The sequence below is a fragment of the Pungitius pungitius genome, chromosome 5, assembly GCF_949316345.1.
Source record: "Pungitius pungitius chromosome 5, fPunPun2.1, whole genome shotgun sequence".
Classification (NCBI taxonomy): Eukaryota; Metazoa; Chordata; class Actinopteri; order Perciformes; family Gasterosteidae; genus Pungitius; species Pungitius pungitius.
The window spans coordinates 17961856-17983147 of NC_084904.1; the positions used below are offsets into that span (position 1 = coordinate 17961856).

Here is a 21292-nt window from a genome sequence, read left to right on the forward strand (position 1 = left end):
CTTTGTGTGTGCGTGGGAGGTTTGCTCAAGTGTTTGTTTGGGGACTTGGCACAAGTGATCACTGCAGCTTCTGGGGATTTGTGGCTCGGGTGCTAATTACGGCGTGACCAGTGGGGATACTTTTGTGTCTGTCACAAGGCGCCAGAGAAAAGAGACACCTATATAATAAGAAACCATTGAACCCTGTCATTCTTGTGTATCCCTCAAATCGTTTATGTTACTATGCATGAAAACCGGGGTCAGACAGTTTCACAAACCATCAGAAACCGCCCTTTTCTGCTGTGCTCCTCCGTTGAGGCTAAAAGCCGTCTAATCCCTGGCCTGCTCTGCAATGCAAATCATGCAAAACATTTTACAAGGTACCTTTTTTAATAAACTTTTCTCATCTGTGTCTTTGGTGTTTACTGCACTAGTGTTTCAGGATGAAGGAACTCATGGTAAAAATGGTGTACAGGCTAACAAGTCCAAACGTTAAGAAAAAAGAAGTGTTAAAACCTTAATGTGTGATTTTAAGGGTGGTCGTGTGTCAGATTGTTTGCCCCCAGGTCGAACCCTAGTGTGCAATATACTGGGGAAAGTAGGCTACAGCTTAACGATTTTGTGGTTAGATCATCAATCCCTTTTTAAAACGTGTGAGCCTGAAGTGGAATTAGTTACAAATGTAATTGCAGTAAAGAAATACAAGAAAGTTGGCCAGCATCGGGGAAAGTTAGAGGCCAACCCTCAAACATAGCATCCCATTAAATAACGGTAAAGGAGAGCTCCGTGAATGGCCTTACCCTTCAAAGGTTGTTGTGATCTCCAGATCAAGAGGGAGAAAATAATCCTGTCATTATTAAGAAAGATCTTGAAAGCTCGGGCCCTTTCCTCAAGTCACAAGGGTCATTGTGCAAGAGATTCAACTTCGGTTGGATTTATTGTGACAAGCTTCCAGGGAATGAACGTAGGGTTAATTCAAATAAGTGTTCACCCTTTTACAGGTCCACGGTGGAACGATGGTGATGATGAGGATGATGATGATGATAATGATGACGATCGGGCATCTGCGTGTGAATGACCTGGCTATATTATCTACTGTATGTGCATTAAATGAAGTTGCTTTGAGTGCATTTGACGTCAAATCTTTGGGAGAGACAGTGAATGAGGAAGCTTCCATTATGCCCCGCCACATAATTGTGGCCTGTATGACTTCCCTGCCACTAAATGAGTATAGCCATCACCGGGACGAACTCAGAAAACGTCCCTCGCTTTATTCTTCCACCAACTGACAAAAATCGAAGCACAGTTCTGAAGGAATATCGACCGCCTTTGGGGTCTTTTTTATGAAAAGCTGTGCTGTCACAACATCTGTTGATGTGATTTGGAGAGGCAGAGAGCATTGTTACTGTAGCGGCGGAGAGAGGGCCAGACACCACCACGGATCAATAAAAAACATCATGGCATTTCGCTCAAAATGTTGAGCAATGCCCGGAACCAAAACAAGAAAAGTGAGAATTCTTGACTTGATCTTCAGAGTAAAAACTAAATAATGGAAACAGAAACACGTCCCTTCACGGCTTCCAATAACTCAAAGAAAGTTTTTTTTTTTTTTTTTTTTTTTTTTTTATGATGACATTTAATTTGACATTAAACCACATAAATGCTTTAACTCAATTGATTCCCCTGAAATAGCAGGTCACATTGCTAATTCTCCCCTGAATGGTGCATGTAATAAAAACCCTTACTGCCTGTTCAAGGACTGCCAATAAATTCAGCTTCCTCACCCACACAGCTGTGGGGCCAATCTCTCTGTTTGATTAAACTTTGCTCCACAGGGGTATGACGTATCCAAAGGCACTTAGATTTACAGCCTACCGCATTGAATTATTGACACCTCGCTGCCCTTCCTATCAGTTTCTTCCCTAATCCCCCTGATGTTACCTCACTCGTTTAGGCGGAGGACTTCTGTTTTACTTTCCGCAATAAACCAAAGGATCCATTCACGATTCGCCGTTACCTGCAGGCAGAGTGCCGTGTGGACGTTGTTAAATTTCACAGTGCAGTAGCTGCCTGCGCTATAAATAATCATCCGTGTTCAACATGAAACAAACAGCTGTTGTCTTTGAAAGCAAAAGACACGGGCTTCTGCGTTAGATCCAAATGGCACGGGCCGGGCAGATGGCAGGACGAGATGAACAAGGAGAGATGACGCGAGCAGAGGACGAGATGTGAGGAGGCTCTCGGTTGAGGCAGGACGTGAAATCTCTCCGCCGGGGGGGGGGAGGGGGGAGCAAGCGGGTTAATTTTTCATGTGGTGGTGGTGGTTTCGCAGGGCAAATCCTACACCCCGGCCATGGTTTCCCCCAGAGAGAGACAGAGGGGGGGGGGCTTGTTACTCGAGGGCCCTTGGGCGAGTTTCTTGTTGAGTCTGCCTGTAAATTGCCACCAAACCAAGTGAATGAGTCCGTGGTGTGTCGCCGGGGGCCCCCACAGGCCGAGGACTTACAGTATGTCGTCTCCCCCCCCCCCCCGACAGCTTCAGGGGCAGCAAACTAAGACGTCTCATTTAGAGTCCAACAACTCCATGTTCAAAACAGCTGGCTGCCACTAGCTTCTCACACGTGAGCGGGCTGCTGGTTGTTTAATAAACAATGGAACGGGAAATCTGACACACTGACAGAGTTAGTAATCATCAACCGTAAACTTGACCACGGTGTGAAAAAGCACTTCTCTTTTTTTTGCCATAATTATGTTAGTTCCATTTATGTTTCCGTGAGCTGGCATGTAACATTGAAAAAAAAGAAAGAATAAAACATGCACCGGCACAATGATTCAATATTTATGTTCTTGTCTGGCAAAGGGTTGCAAAGCAGCACAAAATCTGCCATTTGAGCCATTATGAAACCTCAAGGCAGCTGAGAGATGGCGTCCACGATGTACTCTCAATATACGGAAGGTGCACAATTTATGATGTGAGACCAACAGAATTCATTTCGTGGGGGATTTGTGTCTTCCGGCTTTCTTGCGTTCTACTGTGAAATCTGGGCTTAATCGCTTAAATCAGATCCCTCACCTCTCAATCCCACGTGCGCACAGAGCACACTCTTCCAACCGGAGGTGGAAAATCTCAACAGAAAAAAAAAAAAAATAAATACAAGAAGCACCCGCGACCCCCAACGACCCCGGATGACTCCTCATCGAGGTGGCAGAGGCAAAAGGAAAACAATTGTGACGCTTAAAAACATCTTAAAAGCGTGACAGCAACCCCCCCCCCACAGAGACCATGTTTGAAGGACTGCTACGTGGGAGCTCAGGGTCTGTAGCTGTGGATTAAGCTCGCGGCAAATAGAAGCATGGGAGAAAACAGAGGTAATCTCCTGCCTCTCCTCCGCGGCCCTCTCGCCATACCTGTCCCCCACCCCTCCCTTCTTTTTTTTTTTTTAATCTCCTTACTGAATTAGCTTGTGCAAAGCTGCTCAAACAGAGAGGGGCGGTTTATTCGCAATGGGCACAGAGGTTAAAGCAACATGACCATGATACTATCTCAAGATCCCCCCCCCCCCCCCCCACCAGGTCTGTTTGCTCCTCGCCTGGTTATGGTCCTAAGGAACATCCAGGCAGGACAGGAGTGCTGCCGCTCAAGACGTAAAGTACACACTTTTAGGGGCGTTCTTAGTGAGCGTGACACCTTGCTCCTCGCGTGCAGACACAGTAACCTGGTTACACGGTGTGTGTGGGTGTGTGTGTGTGGCATCGAAACGTCATCACGCTCGCTCAATGCAGTCTGTGGTTTTAATCGCCTACGGTGCTCAGGATAATTCCCCCCGCAGCGTGAGAGTACTTTCGTTCTGCATTTTGACGCCCTGCCTCGCAGTTTCACACAAGATTCTCGACATGAAAGAACATTCCCACAACCTGAGCCTAAATACCTCGGCCCCGCTAGTGACAGTCATTTTGGTCTTCTTCTCGCACACCTTCCTGTGAGATAATTACCAGCTAAGTCTCTGATATTAAGTGTTCGTCATCAGCGCTTCTCCCCACACAGGCCCTCAGTGATGAGATGTCCGGACGTACGTATAGTTTCTCCTTCAGAGGGCAGCAGGACGAGCTGCTGACTCTACGGGATGAGGTGCTTTATCAGGAGCATGTCCTTGCATCGTCCATGTCTCGGATTCACCTCATCCTCGACCAATGGGTCAACGCTTGATCATGCAACGTACTGTCTTAGATTCAGTTGAAGCTGTCTATGGCGGGAGTTAAACATGGGATAAAAGTTCCAAAGATTCACACCTTCACAAGCTTCATTTTTCTCGAGCTCAGAGCGAGAGAGGAAGTTTCGGAATAAACAAAGTATGATGCAAATACTAACGAGGCGTTTACAAAAGAAGGAACCTCTTCCCTGCCATCTGGAACTTGATTCATGTCAAGTTTGATGTTGTGGACACGTTGTGTGTTACAGTGCGACATAGAGGAAGGATGGTAGAAATCAGTTTTTTTAATCATGTACACATTTCTTTCCAATTGTTTCATACGTTACACTTGCTGCCACACAAATGCTACTAAACACAAACTTGCATACTGTTTGCCGTAGTGATCCTTTGACTTTTTGACCATCACACCAATATAATTGGTAATTTAACCTTATGGCCACATTAACAAAACGTTTTAGACATTCATAAGGGTTTGATTAAATAAGCAGTGGAACGGGGGCCAGACAGCAACCAATACCCACGGTACCATCCCACCAAGAGTTGGTGTGTGTGATGGGGAAGATGTCTGTGTGTGTGTGTGTGTGTGTGTGTCCGTGGGACAATCACAATGTGACATCAGCTCTAGCAGACAGACAGACCCAAATAGTGCACGAGAAGGGATTTTTTTTTCTTTTCTTTTTTTTTTTTTACACCAGTTTCCTTCCTACGGCGAATCGCAGACCGGAGGCGGCGGAAACACGTCATTGACGTGGGTTCTCTCCGAGGCTCGGCCGCGTCTCTTAATTTCGGATTGAAGGGAAAACGTGAGGGATGGCGGGAGGGGAGATTGCAATCACTCCTGTCGCTTTAACGACACTTATCAGAGCCTTCTTATGCGAATAGAAGAAGAAGGAAAAACAGAGAAAGTACCACGAGCCCCCTGAGCGAAGTGAGCAGCGAAGTGACGGAGCGGATTTATAGGAAACTCTACATGATCTAAACTGGAATAGACCGCTTTCACCGCCTCACGGAGTTTGGGCTGCACACACACACACACACACACGCACGCGCGCGCGCACACACATACTGGATGCTCGTCTCGTTTCGGACGCTTTCGGATTATTTAGCGAATATTGCGCAGAAGTAGCTTCCAGACTAGGGCTCATTTGCCCCCCGCCGAAGCGGGGAGAGGAATACGGCTTTTTGTGTGTGTGTGTGTGTGTGTGTTTTTTTTCTTCCCCTGCGGGATTATTCGCTCATTATCCACTCCCCGAGCACCGTGCTAATGCTCGGTGTCGGGACGGATCGTATCCCGGAGCTCTTCATTTGACAGCCCCCGGATCATGGGTCGGGGGGGCGGCGGCGGTGGAAAACAACAACGGGCAGCGACATGATTCCCCTGCGCCGCCTGCGCTATGCAGCGAGTCTGCGCCGCTCCTCGTTATTCCGACGCAACAAAAAGTTACAGCGCGGCCGCAACGCGTCGCGGATTTGAACTATTTCGCCGTTTTCTGCACCTGCTTCGGCGGACACCGCGTCGACAGCAGCGCCCGATTCGTGACACACACACACACAACAACAACAACAACAAAAAATAGCGCGTGGATCCGCGTCGCGTCGCCCGGAGTGTGTGTGTGTGTGTTTGTGTTTGTGTTTGTGTGTGTGTGTGGGGGGACACCTGAACATTTGGCTCACCGTAATGGAGATCGGGGAGGTGTGTGCCCAAGGTCACTGAGTGCTACCCGGCTGTGTTTGTGTTGTTCTCGAAACACACACACACACGCGCGCGCGCACACACACGCACACCACGCAGCGCCGTCGTCTACGTTATAGCGCAGCCTACAATTGTCAGTCCAACGCTCGCTCGCGCGCGCGTGCGCGTGTGTGTTACTTGTTATAACACGGCGCGGCGAGCGTTTTAGCCGAGCCGAGCCGAGCCGAGCCCGAGACCGAGACCGTGGAGTTCTATTTGCATTTCTTTTCTGGACACCGCGAGCCCCCATCTCCCGACAACATGGAGGGCGCGTTGAAGCCGGGTCGGAGATGCCGGACCAAGCGGGAGAGGGTGCGCAGGTTGCGGGAGGCGGGAAGCAGAGACGCCCGCCGCAGCCCCGAGCCCAACTCCTCCTGCTCCGACAGGGAGGGACACGGTCCGGGGAGGGACGCCGCCTCCCTGCCCGGCAAGAAGGCGCCGCGCCCCGCGGCCCCCGCCAGAGCCCCGCGGCCCCCCCGGCGGAAGAGACGGGAGTCCAGCTCGCAGGAGGAGGACATCATTGATGGATTTGCTATCGCCAGCTTCATCAGCCTGGACCGTCTGGAGGTAGGAAACAGGTTACCTGTGTGTGTGTGTGTGTGTGTGTGTGTGTGTGTGTGTGTGTGTGTGTGTGCAGCATTCTTCAACAGTGGAGTGGTTCTCAGAGAGGGGCTCCTTGAGCCCCCCCCCACCCACACTCACTCCAGCAACGTGAGGACCAGTCCAATTCTTCTCTAATTGACTTGAGGGGATGCCAATTGCACTGGATAAACTTCTGATGGTGTGAATCAGAGATTCTTTGAGCCCCCCACCCCACACACACACACACACACACACACACATTGGGCTCCCTTGCTCATTGATTGTAATGTGTCTGTTCGGGGTCCTTGACATGATGCTGTTGGACACAACTCTCTTTGAGCAATATTGCAGGTCCAAGGTTTCGTGAGTCATCGGCAGCTCGCTGGTTGTTGACAGAAATAAACAGGTGGAAGTTGTGATTCACCGCTGGCTGTCAGTGCTCTCTTGACATTTTGCTCTTTAATAAACTGCCATTGATCTGTTACGGGCTGATGCAGCACGTGCTGATAACGCCGACTCTGTCATCACCGTTCGGTGTGTGAGTGGATGATTTTAGGAACAAAGGAGGTTCTCTTGTGACTTCCTCTTTTCTCTTTTACCTCGTTGACAAATAAAAACGTTGCTCCCAGTGGGGCGTCACTGAGTGACGAAGCAGGCAGGTATAGGCCGGTGCTTTATTTCAATGGCTCATTGTGGGAACTGTAGTACTACAGTAGTTGGAACATAAATCACCAGCTTTGATGAACACAGCCAGCCCACTGAAGTCAGTGTATTTTAAGATGATGACCTCATTTCAATGACAACCTCCCATGTGGGCTCAGCAATGGTATTAATCAGTCATGATTGACTCTTGCCGCCTACATAGTGCTTAGTCAGTATAATGCTCGGATACAGATTTGCAGCAAAATAACTGCGTGAGACAGAAAAGCAGCTGTCCCAGCCTCACGCACGGATTTTCGCCCACTCCGAGTCGGACCCGGGCAGGGCCATCGGGGGGGATAGTTCTGTTCCATCTAGCTCGCCCCCTTGATTGTGCTTAGAGCGGGCTCTGAAGCAGCTATGTGCGAGGAATACGAGCCCGGGAAGTCGCTGCGAAGAACTATTGCGCCCTGTGGTTAATATAAAAAGGACACAAAACACACTGTACGTATAACTACCAAGGATTTTCAACGCTACACTTGTTTGACTCGTATTGCGGCGCCGTACAGTAGGTCCTTCCCACGCTTCATCACTTTGGATCATCTCCCCCATTTAGTATCCCGGCGAGGCCGCTCCCCGAAGATAGACTCGTAACTGGTTGTCAGATGTGCATCCAATCGGTGTGTTGCTTGGCCTTGTGCTGTGTGTGTGTGTGTGTGTGTGTGTTTCTGCCCTTTGCGCGGCGCCGCTGACACTTCTGACAGCCGCCGACTGCGAGGGGGGGGGGGGGCTCCGAGGATGTCGTGGCAGCAAAGCGTTTCTCACTGGCGTCTCCTGCCAGCGTGCCGGCGTCTCCGCTGCCCTTCAATTGTTTCCATTCTGCCCCACTGACTCGGATCAACGTGCTGATCGGAGGGTTCTTCGCGTTGTCACACATCCGGCCCCAGCCACTGGCCCGTTTGCTGCTGCTGCTGCTGCTGCTGCTGCAGAGCGGGTCGCGTTGCACTTTTTGGCTGCTTTGTCACAGTAAAACAAGCCGCCTGGTTGTGTTCGAGAGGGAAATGAGGTAAAATAACCAATCAATTGTTGTTTTACAGATTCCCGAGCAGTTATAGTGTTCTTGTACAAGGGCGAAATTGAATGAACACGGGGGGGGGGGGGAACAGCACGGCGAGCTTATGATTCAAGGCTCAGCAAATGAGCCATGATACGGTTCTGTGTGCAGCGATACTTATACGCCAGCCAGCTACTCGTTGGTAATTGGTGTGATTTGCATGCGAATGGACAGCGCTTATTAAATGATGTTGGTGGATTCTGTGCAATCACACGAGGGAATGTGCACAGGTTTCGTGAGCTTCGCCCCCCCCCCCCCCCCTCGACCTCCCCCGTCGATGGAGACGGAAATGAGCGCGATGTCTCCCCTCGCGACAACAACAATCCCATTTTGGCCTTGGCCGCTAACAAGTTGCACGGTCTTGTATGAAACGCAGGGTTTGAGCTGAGTACCCACTAGAAGCCCTCTCATCGTTGGTCACGACTCACGCCGTCCCCCCCCACCGTGCTTGAGCAGGGCTCACGACCTACGCCACCTGTGCCAATTGCTCATCAATTACGAGGAGGACGCAGCTCTGACCCATCGGGTCGCCGCGAGGTTGTTAGCATTTTGGGAGATTGGTAAACCACCAACCAGTGATTCATGTTTCAGCTTATCTTGTTGCTTTTAATCTCCATTCCACCCTTTTGCTTTGTGAAGCGCTCGAGGATGAGCATGTTTCATCGCCTTTGGGGGTTCTGTCAAACCTCATTTGATTGTCTATTTTAGTCCGCAACTGGTGCACAGCTGCTGCTGTCTGCTCTCCAGAGCCGGAGGTTATGGGTTCCTCCAAGAGCACGTGGACTCCAAACCAAATCCGTAGGTGGCTGTTGTTGATATTCCAGCTCTGCGCTGATAGGATCAAGATCCCCCCCCCCCCCCCCCCCCCCCGGATGAAGGCTTTGGCAGTACGGTGGTCTCTCTCCGGCTCCCCTAACCTCTTTCATTACAGCTCAAAGCAATTTTTCAGCCGTGGCGATTACGCCGTGTTTATTTGCCCCCGAAACCCCGGCGTTTCTCATAAGAAAGCCGCTCACCGTCCCTGCGCAAATTGACTGTACAAACACAGCCGTCACGGGCACCTTATCGTGATCGGAGAAATGTTAGGGATCATTCGGTGATGATTGAAAGGGTGTAAGCGCACTTATTCAGCCAGGAAGCCGTTGCGGGCTCTTGTGAGCAGCAAAGGGAAGCCTTGTGTGTCCAATATGGGTGTTAAGTGCTAAAAAGTCGACCTGAAAATGTGAGGTTCCCACCTGTCTGCGGTGCTGTAAAACAATTACCCCGATGCGGCTTAAAACCCCCTCCAGAGGTCTCCCTGTGGGAATCGAGCCAGCGAGCAGATAATAAAATGACACAATTATCCATCTGTCACAGTATTAATAAGATGTTTGATTCGCCCCGTTTGCTCTGTGAGTGACGTCGGAGTGGCAAATCCCCCCCCCCCCCCCCCCCCCCGATAATCCACAATCCTTCTGTTCATCTGCTTTAACACGAATTCACAGATTTGTTTGGGGTTTTCGTTCTGCACCACGAGTTTCTAAATTCGCTCTAATGGGGATTTAGGTTTAGTTGATCTAGTGATATTACGCACGGTGTCAAGGGCAGGAATCTGAGCGGCTGGGCATCCTGACAGAAAGGGTTTCATAAATAGAAGCTTTTGATGGGATCTGGAGTTGGTCTCCAGGGAAGTTCTGCAGTCATTTGAAGTCATGCTTGCTCTTTTTCTTCATGGCCCTTTTTGACTCGCATACAATAATCATCTCCTGCCGTTTGCCACGAGCAGCCCTGGCTAAGCAATAAGGGGGATTTAAGTATCTTTTGGGCCACCCTTTGATGATGGAGGAACGCTGAAGGCCCCAAATGGGCCTTTTAATTTGAATGAATTGTTTTTCATAAATAAGTACATGTTACCTCACTTTTCCACCGCAGTTCATTCTTATTTTCTCTACACTGAAAATGAAATAGCAATAAAATTTAAACATCATCTCCTGTTTTTAGTACTTTATTTTTTTGTTGCGCTGTCATGCCGGTCGCGTCGCCTGTCACAGCTGTAACAGACTATCACCTGATCTGCGCTTTACAGCAGTCACAGACCCGTCCATCGTGGCTCATGGCGACCTCATTTATCCCTCGTCTTTTTCTCCTTCTCTCCCCCCCCCCCCCCGCGTTGCTCCGTGTGTCTCTTTCTCACCACCGCGGCCCCGGGGAACGTTTCACACTAGTTGTTAGAGAAGCCGTGAGTCGCTGCTCCCCCCCCTCCCCCCCCCCCCCTCCTTCCCCCCCCCCCATCCTCCACCAGTATTTCCCCAGCTGGTACGTGGATCGAAGCCAGACATCATTCCAGCTACGACTGTGTGTCTTTCTCTTTCCTCGGGATAAAGGCCAGGGGGATTCTGTTATTTTCTGAAGCTTTTCTCCGCCCCCCCCCCCCCCCCCCCCTAAGACAGCTGTACCTCTACACCTCAAGTACCATCCCTGCAATCAGATAGCACCGTGGGTTCCTTATTAGCAGTCATTAATACAGCCAACACTTGCTAAGCGCACCTACGGAGAGACGTCAGGGCCCCGTTTTAGCTTCAGCTAAAAAATGATGCTTGGTGGAGGTGAGCCGGTAAAAACAAAATCCCGGGTAGTTTGTAAATCCAATCTCTTAGCCACATCTTATCTTTTTCCCTCGTGCTCCCAATCGGCGGGTTGGGTCTCACGGAGCAAAAGCGGGCCCCGACGCACCTGAAGCCTCAGCGGTCGTTGCTGCAGAAAGATGCTTCCCGCTTCCATGGCGAGGCTGCAGCAGCCGCAACCCACGCTTCGTGTTTCCTCTCTCTCCCCCGACAGTGATAGCGCTGTGCATCATATGCCGCCACTGACAAACAACTCCAGCTTTAATTAACAAGGCAACCTCCCCCCCCCCGCCCGAGTCTCCGCTACTCATTGGTTGACGCATCCCACGGAGGGAGCTTTCTTAATGCCGGCGGGACGTCCCCCCCGGCCCCAACTCTCCCTCTAACTGTCACCCACTGCAGGCGACAGCATGGCTGATAAATGCATGGTCACATTCACAAGCCTTCTCTCTCTCTCTCACACACACACACACGCACTCACAAACGCACACACACTCACACACATACTATAACAGGATTGAACCTCCACTGTGCATCTGTCCAAGCCATCAACCAGTGACCTAAATATATCCACCCAAGGAAGGTTCTAGTGTGTTCATGCGGATTTGAAAGCATGGCAATCACTTTGTCAGCCTCCTCTGTAACTACAGAACTACACTTCTATTCTGCCCGGGAGGAGTCATGTGTCACCAAATGAGAGTGGAGAAAGTGCCTCGGTTCACAGATTTGTAACAAGTCAAACAAAAAAGGAGTTGGATGCCAGATCAGCGTGCGTGTGTGTGTGTGTGTTTGTGTGTGTGTGTTCAACAAACAGTTATTCCCATTACTGATTCATTGACTGAAGGCTTGTTTCGTCAGACAGTCGGTCACAACAGAAGATGTCCTGTTTACTGGTGAGAAGATTCATAAAACAAGTGGAAGGCTATGTCCGTTAAGGAGAAATGACTTTAAAGGGATTAGGTATCGCTTTGAATCGCCGGTGCGAACAGTTGCTGGTTACAACAAAGAAGCTTCATTTCCATCCTGAGACTCTGACCTTGCTGATTCGATCACACGTCAGAGATGACGTCCGATAAAGAACACCGGCTTTGGCGCTCGTGGCAGTGGGACCATGGAGGGGATTCCAATGACAGGTTTAAAGGTGCCCTTCACCACGTGGAGCAGATGTTTCATCTGTGGCTCCTGGTGCTGTCTGTAGGACAGCTAGCAGATGTAGCTGTCGACGGTGTATGCAAATGCTAGCAGAAAAAAAACCCCATGTTGAACATGTTTGTCAGACTTTGAAGATAAATACTGCTTTAAAGCACCTTTTTACAAACCCCCGAGCTCAGGTGACATAAGAGTAGTGACGATTCAATTTGCTCGAACAGCTAAAAGCGACATGACTCTCCTCCAGTCGGTGCCATGTGAGTTTGCGTTGTGTGGTATTTTCTAACAGCGAACGATGCAGAGTCAGACACGTTTGAGTCTGCGACAACAAAAGAGAAAACACTCAAATGTAACAAGGCAGCAAAGGGATGTATCCCCACTTCCTTCCCTTCCCGCCAGCATTTCTGGTATAATTTTGGAAAAGATAGCAGGATAAGTACAATGGCCCTGAAGGGTCCTTTCTGGAGCACTTTCGCTTGTCTATTTTGAGGCATCACCGCAGCGTCGGAATGATTTACCAGCGACAACAGAACCTCGGAGGACGGGCCTCTTTGTTTTCAGGTACAATGACGCCCGGGGGGACTTCCTGAAATGTGCAGACATGCACCACACAGCTCACACACACACACACACACACACACACATATTATAGTAAGTGGCGCCCGAGAGCACGTCGGCGGCTCGTCGGAGGCACATGGATCTGTTTCCTGGTGGCGTCCCGAGCCGACTTCCATCTTCCGGGCCTCAGTGTTTTCCTGTCATTATGCTGTGATTAAGATGCCGTCTCAGGGTTTGCTGTGGATTAGGAGCTGCACTGTGAGAAGGTCCCCCCCCCCGGTAATTATCCACATCTGATATGACCCCCCCACCTCACCCTTCTTTCTCTTTCACCGCTCCCTTTCACTTCACTTTTAGACTAATTCATGTTGCTAAACAATGTTAACAAAAGGTGTTTCATTTGAGCGTCATGAGAAAAAGTTATTAAAAAAGTATTGTTATGTAAAGCTAAGTTGCGATAAGCTGTGTGGCTTTTGTTAATATATAATGGCGCACTCGGCCACTCCGTATAAATGACTAACAGGCGCAGGCTATGGAGGATTTAGAAGAGAAATAATGAAAGCTAAATAGAGGGCACTCTTTAAGTGGCTCTTTGAGTAATAGCTGTTTTCCTTTTTCAGCCTCGTCCTTCGCTGACACAGAGCAGACGGAGAGCTCTGAAATTCTGCTTTGCTTCAGACTTCACGTCGCTCGAATCCCCCCCCTTTTTTTTTTTTTTCAACAATTTTCCTCGCACAAGAATTCAGGTCTGCAGACCTGGAGTGTGTGTGTGTGTGTGTGTGTGTGGTAACTAGTAACAGCAATTTGAACAAAGCTCTCAAGCAAAGTGAACAACTAGAAACTAAGTGGGTGGCTTGGCCTTCTGATTTTATGTTAGGGGGAAACAAATATTCTCACAACGCTCACCGTGTTTTTCTTCTTGGTCGCTAACAATCACTGTGTTTGACGTTAGAGGGCAAGCCAGCACGACATCCCATTGCCCCAGTGAAAAAAAACAAAAAACACTACCCCCCCCCCCCCCCCCCGCAACCAATCGTCCTCATAAAACCAAGGGTACCACTCCTCATTTCTAGATTATATCTGCATGTGTGAACATTTCTTTTCTGGAGTTACTCAACCTACAACATTAGCTTTTGGCTGTTATCAAGCAAAACGTCATTGTCCCCCCCCAATCGTTTAGGAAATGCCACCATGCATCATTTTTGATGTTTTAAAAAAAGTTAGCTCAGATTTGGCTCTTGTCAAAGAGCAACGCGGTGATCTGGCTTTTGTTGTATGTTCCAAAAAGGAAGAAAACAACAGCCTCTCGCTGCACGTTTTAAAGAGGGGCCTCTCGCTGCACGTTTTCTTAATAGATCACCGTTGGTGTGAAAGCAATTAAGCGTTAACGGTTGTTGACGTGCACTTCTACCACCAACACCAGCTCTGAGGGGAATTGTCTTCATAGGCCAAGTGACGCCGACAATGATTTGCCCCAGCACTCGGCAGTCTGAAACAAGATACAGTGACATGTTGGTGAGCCATTTATTACAGCTCCGTGTTTGTTGGCGGGCTGATTGTATTCACAGCGTTTAGCCTTTGTCTATGTGGCTGAGTTTTTTTTTTTAAATGTGGGTGCAGGAAAAGCCAAATAAGAGTTTATTTGTGATTGTGGCTAAGATAATAGAGCTTAGATAAGAGGCTGGTTATGCAATGTGGAATTTCTCTCTTTACCTTTTACCGCTCGCTGTCTGGATGATATTTGCCTCTCAACTGGGATCCGAATGTCTTTGTAACCTGTGGAGCACATCAGCATGAGGCTTTCTGGCTGGTTTATGGCTTACTGACATACAGGAAGAGCACAGAAACCCATACTACCACTCCCAAAGTGCCTTTCATCCAACCGCTGAGCTTTGAAATGCATGGTGCTGATGGACTATATGATCGTGCCATTATTATGTCCCATAAGGTAAATTACAGTAAGGATCTTGTTCAAAAGAAACATTTCCAATATGCACAGCGAAACATGCCTTAGACACTCTGGATGTGATTATAGTAAGAAATCCTACTTCATCGTTACTTGAACGTTTGTGGTAGGATTAGAAGTGGAGGCAGCAATGATTCGTTATTCGGTTTCCGTGGAGAGTGGGTAGCAGTTTTCATGCTGTTTTAGAGGCCTTTTCACTCTGCCAATGTGAAATTATAGGGGAGACACCTAACAGCTCTGGAGTCTTAGCTGTAAATACACAGTTTTATTATTTAGGTCCCTATATCAATCAAACCTTAGCTTCGCATTGCAGTTTTTGCACCTCAGTCTACTCCCACTTTGTTTGCTTCTTTATATGATAGTGTCAGTTTCTAACAGGATCCACTGCTGCCAACTCACACACTCCTCGTTTTATGAATCCTCCAAGCATCTATGAAAGTCAATGTTGCGGCTGTGTGCTCGGTGGAGTGGAGAGGCAGAGTGTGTTTGAAATATAATAAGGCGTATGGAACATAGCCACTGCAGTAAAAATACTGATATGGGCCCCAAAAAGCTCTGTAACCCACAGTGAGATCCGCCAAGGAAAAGTTTCACCGGAGCCCTTCTCCTCTGGACTTTCTCCCTGTCGACCCCCCCCCCACCCCCCCACCCCTCACCCTCCCTCTTATCCCTCATATACTGTACTGACAGCGCGTGCATCCACCGGGTCCCTTGTATTATTCGCGGGTCGTTCACCCGAAGATCAAAGCAGGTAAATGCATCTGCAGCCCTTCTGTAAACAGGCCACGCAGCTCACTTCAGAGCGGGGGGGGACACACACACTTTGTCGGGCCCTCTGAAACGAGGACAGGCACCGTGGAACCAGCAGGGCTGGGGGAGCCAGACCAAAATGACACGCGCAGGTTTTTTCGAGGCCAGCTGTTGAGTCACCAGAAGAAAACAGGCAGCGAGCATCAACAGAACTACTGTTGGCGTTCCCGGGCCCGTGCGCGGTTCAAATAGCGCCGTGGCTATTCATAGCCACTCACCGAGACTCCGTCGTGATCAAAAAAAGGGGGTCACTGTCAAAACCGCTTTAATGGCGCTCTTTGTAATGATGACTCAATGCAGGCGCCGGGTGAACATGGTTGTGTTAACAGTGGCGGGGGGGGGGGGGGCAGCCGGAGTGTTTAATCTGTTAATCTACAGATTAGTTTGGACATCTATTTGTCTTTTTTACTTGGAAGAGCACTGGAGGGTATCTCGCATACCTCTTTGTTAAAGCCATTGCAGATGAACACATTCGAAAGAGACACATAGTCTTTATTTGACGTTTTAAAAGAGTCACGGGGGGTGATATGCGGTGAATTTTGGTATTTTATGGAACTACTCTTTATAAACGCCGGCCCGCTTTGCCTTCACTTCGATTAATGGGCACCTGATGGTACTCCATAAACCACCCTGTTCTGACTGCAACCAGATGCCAGTTATTCAGCAAAGTGTCTCATAAATGTATACTTCATATAGTTTCATTTTTACTATCTCTACCTTGTTAACAGATGCCGATGCATTAAAAAAGTTAATGTATGAAAAGGAGTGCTGGGTAAAACAGACGTTTTTCACTGAACGGTGTGATCTTTAAGACCTTTGAATTTAATTCAATGTTAGTCGTCAGTTAGTTAGTCAAATAACATTCATAACAACGCTTCTCAGAGACTCCCGTTATCAGCTCTAAACGAGACACTTTGTGGAAATGAATACCTTCCCTCCCTCCCAGTCGGCTTTCCCCACGGCGATCCATGAGTTCTCCAAATGTGCCACTGGCGTGAAGCGTGCACTTAGTGCCGACACGAGGGGAGAGAGGGGGGGGGGGCAGCGACTTGAAAAGCAACGGATGGAAAAGAGAGAGCACAGGGGCTTGTGTTCCAGCTTCCTGCTTAATTGCTTCCTGGCACCAGTGGTACGCTTTATCTCAGCACATAAATCCTCCTATTTTCATTTATCTGCTCCAGGTGTTGATGAAACAATTCCCCCACTGGATAATCATATTTCCCCCTTCTCGCCTGCCAAGACACCGAGAGGGAGATGGAAGTAACCCCCCCCCCCTCCCCAGCCGCGCATGACTAGATGTGTGTGTGTGTGTGTGTGTGTGTGTGTGTGTGTGTAAATTGCTCTCGTCGCTGTTTCAATTTGCACAACAATGCACAAGAGATGGGGAAACGGTCACGCACACTGACAGGCCACACTAAAGGGGGAGGGGGGGGCGGGTGGGTGTCAGTGTGCGTGTGTGTGTGTGTATGTATAGGTGAAGGGTGGTGCCACCCAGAAGAGAGAAACCAGTCAATTTGTCCGTCATACGTTTAACCAACCTGTCAATCACGCGCTCTGTTCGTCCAACGCCGGTGTATTTTCCCCATCCAAAAAAAAAAAGGTCCATTCATTCCTTTTTATGTGTGAGATAATTAAACCTGTTCAAAGGATCTCGATAAAACGGGTATTACTTCAAACTCATGATTGGTGCGCTGCCCCCTCATCTCTTTCTCCTCCTGTGTGACGGCTGTGGTGTGAAGGCTGTCGTTATGACTGGCCAGCCTTCATTTCAGGTATTTGCCTGTGGTGTTGCCCCTTATCAAAAGCCTTTAAACGTAACCGAGGGTCACGTAGCTCTTGAGGCCTCTGCAGGCAGTGATGGTAAAAGCCTCGGTGGTGTCTGCGCTGCCTTTGAGTAGAGATGTACTGCTTTGGATCGATGTAACGGTACGGCAGGCCTCCCCGAAGTGCTTTATTTATGACAAAAGCGCCTCCCCACACGATGCTTTGGAACATATTGCTGCGCCACATCGGGTTGGGATTCAACCGGTTTATTATTTTCCTCCGCCTCAGATTGTTGACGCGGCGATCCAACGCCTAGAACTTTTATCAACTGGTCTAGTCTTTAGTACCTTTAGTCTTGTGGCCAGATCCAGCACGTGAATCTCCAGCAGACAAAAGGGGGAAAAGTGAGCCGATGTGTGTTTTTGGGGTCCTTGGGCAAAACAGCCGGCATTGTTTGCAGTAGGAGGCACAATGGTGTTTTTGTTCCAAACCAAGCACAAGCGAGAGCTTGTCAGAGCTGAGGAAAGTGAGGGTGAAAGAAAAGCACGTGCTCACAAAAGCGACCTGTTTTAGAGAGCTGCCTGTGGTTTTGAGCCGTTTTGGATAATAGCGTTTTCTGTGGCTTTTTTAGTTTCCCTCTTTTTTTCTTTTTTTCTTCCTTCGTGTCTTGAACCATTCTGCAGTGCTCTCCGTAGAAAAAGTCCACTGATACCCACGGTTTGTGTTGATAACAATGTTGGACTTGGGTTGACCTCATGCTAAATACTGTGTTGCTGCGCTACTCGATACACCGGCTGGCTGTGAGAAGCACTTAAGCCTCGGGGCAGCAGCCATGGTAAACACGTCGAAAGCACTGAAGGTTCTATCTGCTCGCGATCCGAGGGTTAGTGAAGCAATGTTCGAGTCAGGTCTGATGTTATCCCATATGAAATAATCATCCCAGTCACGTCCACGCCGTGCAGCTCCACAATTTGACGGCGGTACCGGTTGTCAGAAAATAAGGCCATATCCAAAGCCCAGATGTGCATCTGTGCATTGGAACCGCTGCATGCTTAGCAATGAAAATCCACACTATGGTGGCATGTAGCGTCGTGGTCGCTACTATCTTTCCGAGACCCGTGTAATTGGAGGCGCTGAACATCGACGCCTGTTAATGACTTTGTCCTCACTCAGGGGGGGGGGGGGGGGGGTCCTTACCATGGAAACCCCTGCTTTAGCGGAAGTTGGTCGGCAGCTGGCGGCGCCACAGGTTTAGACCGGGTTGCCGGTTCTTGGATGCTGTGACACCATGGCGGTACAACACCCCCCCCCCCCCCCCCCCAGCTCCCTTTTATGTTAATATGAACTTAAAATAAAATAAATTCCAGGAAAAACTGACTTATTATTTAAAAAAGGCTCCTGCTAGTACATTCCCTGAAATGCTCCTCTTTGTTCTTTACCATCCATACTACTAAGAACTCACTGCTACATACCTTCTTTGTCTCTTTTTAATACATGAAGTCTGTCAGACGGAGTGGGTCGGCAAACTTTGTTTTCAAGCTTAATTATTTCTGCTGTTACAGTTGTCACTTTCGCCCACACGTTACCCTGCAAAGCTGCCTCAGTCATGTTCCGTTCCATCTGGTACGTGCAAACAGTTTACTGACTCATCGGGCAGGAATTTAGCGCCGCATCGCTTTTTTCGGGAGCCATACGTAGAACAAGCAGAGTCTGATTCAAGTAGGATTCTAGTTCTACAGCTGTTGTTGTGGTCAATCTATATTTATATATATATATATATATATATATATATATATATATATATATAGATGTATATGAGTAATGGGTGAGAATGCAGCCCGGTTCCTTCCCTGCTTGTATGCGTGGTGGTTTCTGAGAGGCAGCCTGTCACAGCTAATCAGCCCACAGCGACCGGCTAAAAACAGCCCTCCCCGACAGCAGTGGGGTTCAGAAAGGAGGGCAAACACGGCCACGCCGATGCTCACGGGCCGCACGGATGAAGGAGAAAAAAAAAGGGTCCGTAATAGAGGCTTGGTCAACGCTACCTGCTAAATGTTAGCGTGCCGGCGTTGTGGTCGTCGCCATGGCAGCGTCGCTGTGCAGCCTAACAGAGCTGCTGGTTTTAAAGGGTAACTTCACCTCCTAAAGTTGTTCATCAGCCCAAAATTGTTTGTGCATAGCACCACTATTACACCACAGTGTCCGTTTCCTATTTTGTCTCTGTTAGGGAGCGGCCAGAGCATTGAACCACATGCTATGTGATGTATGTGTACAGTGCAAACAATAATTATCTAGTGGGGAGTTACTTAGGATATTAACCTGTGCTATATTTAAAATTAAACTGTGAAAAGAGAAAAAAAAAAAAGTGTGTATGCCTGCAGAACAAAGCCCCTCATGGCCGTCATTAATCACACATTCACCAAAGCGGGGCGCTTTAAGTGGTTTTAAATCAGTTCAGGCCTCCGAGCAGGGAGGCACATTAGGTCCGAAACATCTTCACACACACACACACACACACACACACACACACTGCGTCCTGAAGTGGCGGTCCACCGATAGTCACCTGTACACACATAGCACAGGGAAATGGCTGAGGAGGACAAACAATACATAATAACAATACATCCTGGGGCCGCATGTTTCAGTGTGTGTGTGTGTGTGTAATGGACCCTCTTCGTCAGGTCAACCTTAGCTTCAGAGAAACAACCATCCCCCACCTCCCTTCTGAAACCTCCTGGTGTTGCTGTTAATCAGCCTCTTAATTGGTATGCAGGCCGGGCGGGCTGGAACGCTGGCAACAGCCCACACGCGTAGGGCCATAACGGTGGATTACAACTACATAACAATAACAGCACCGAGCCAATGAAATATGCAGTTGTAGAGCCGGTAATAATGAACACAATAATGTAAAGCATAATTCTACTAGCTAGGAGTTCCTCCGTGGACAAGCAAGCAGCACGGTTGGTACTAAGATATGGCTCTAGGAGGACTAAAGTGTTGGAAAGAAGTACGTTGCACACCATGAAAACCATCGTTACCAGTGTGGAAGGATGCCTTATCAGTGCAGTTTGCCTTTCATCTATTTGGTCTGCAGTGTTTGATTGTGTTATTACTGTGTAATTGGTTACAGCATTTGTTAATCCCAATGGAATCTCCATTGATTCCCAATATATGATATTATAATACAGTCAGGGGGTTATATCCATTGCAACTCATTTAAAGATGATGCAACTACAGCACTGCATGCATGTAGGAGTTCTCATTTCAGTTGATACCGAATAATCATAACAACTTGTGTAGGGCTTTCTTCAAAACTTTGGGGTAGTAATTTACAGCGAATGGAATGATAAAAATAAAAATCCATTAAATTTGATGAAACATTAATGATCCTTGTGGGAAAATTGGGTCATCACAGTGGTTACAGATGAGAAATGAGTAGAAATGGAAGGAATCCACCACGTTGAGATTAACGCCACGTCACAAAGTCAACACACACAGCGCGAAAAGAAAATATGGCAAACTAAATTTCAAAAAAGTCTGCCTGCATGTAAAGAATTGAAAAGCACTGAGTTGTTATTTAAGGGTTTCCGTGGACTGGAAGCTGCTGTGTGTGAAGTGGTAAAAAGGGTCATATTGCTTTTTGCTCTCACTGTGATTGCCTCCTCCGATATGTGGGAGATGAAGAGCTGCGCTGATAGCAGGGAACAGCCCTGTGTAAATCTTTATTATCCCTGAAGGGCAATTTGCTTCACTGCAACTAGTCATTAACACACAGCAGAGACGCAGCAGAGACACTACACCTCTGCAAATAAACCCAGGAGCCGGTGTGTGTGTGTGTGTGTTGCTTTACGTGTGTCACAATCAGCATATCTGTCGCTGTTGTAATTATAGAAATGTCATATTTGTAAACTCCACCTTACTCCATGCAGAACTAAGAACCTAATGGGATGACTTTGGTTAACACAAGGAAAAAGTGTGATTTTGAAACCACTTGAAATATTTTCTAGATCCATATTCAAAGGAATTGGATCCAGGTTATTTCAATGTAAGGCTTCTTTTGATTGGAACAGCCTCCCTTGAATCCATCTAGTTTTACTTTAGCTTGTTCCAACTATTATACTAATAAAGCTTTAATATTTTCCCTGTTCAGTAAAAACATACCGGCGCCCTGGTTTCTATGGCTGC

At 48.3% G+C, this 21292-nt stretch overlaps 1 protein-coding gene across 11 annotated transcripts in view; it reads left to right on the plus strand.

Annotated features, from left to right (window-relative positions):
• Nucleotides 1–4944: 4944 nt before the first annotated feature.
• Nucleotides 4945–21292, plus strand: part of fbrsl1 (fibrosin-like 1) — a 220031-nt gene continuing 203683 nt past the window's right edge. For 6 of the 11 annotated variants that reach the window (XM_062562470.1, XM_062562465.1, XM_062562467.1 and 3 more), the window contains exon 1: nt 4948–6489. In XM_062562470.1, coding sequence (XP_062418454.1) covers nt 6184–6489 — 306 coding nt within the window. In that variant the 5' untranslated portion in view covers nt 4948–6183. Of the gene's footprint in view, nt 6490–21292 lie in introns of all 11 variants that reach the window. The other 5 variants (XM_062562464.1, XM_062562466.1, XM_062562469.1 and 2 more) reach the window with 4 other exon arrangements.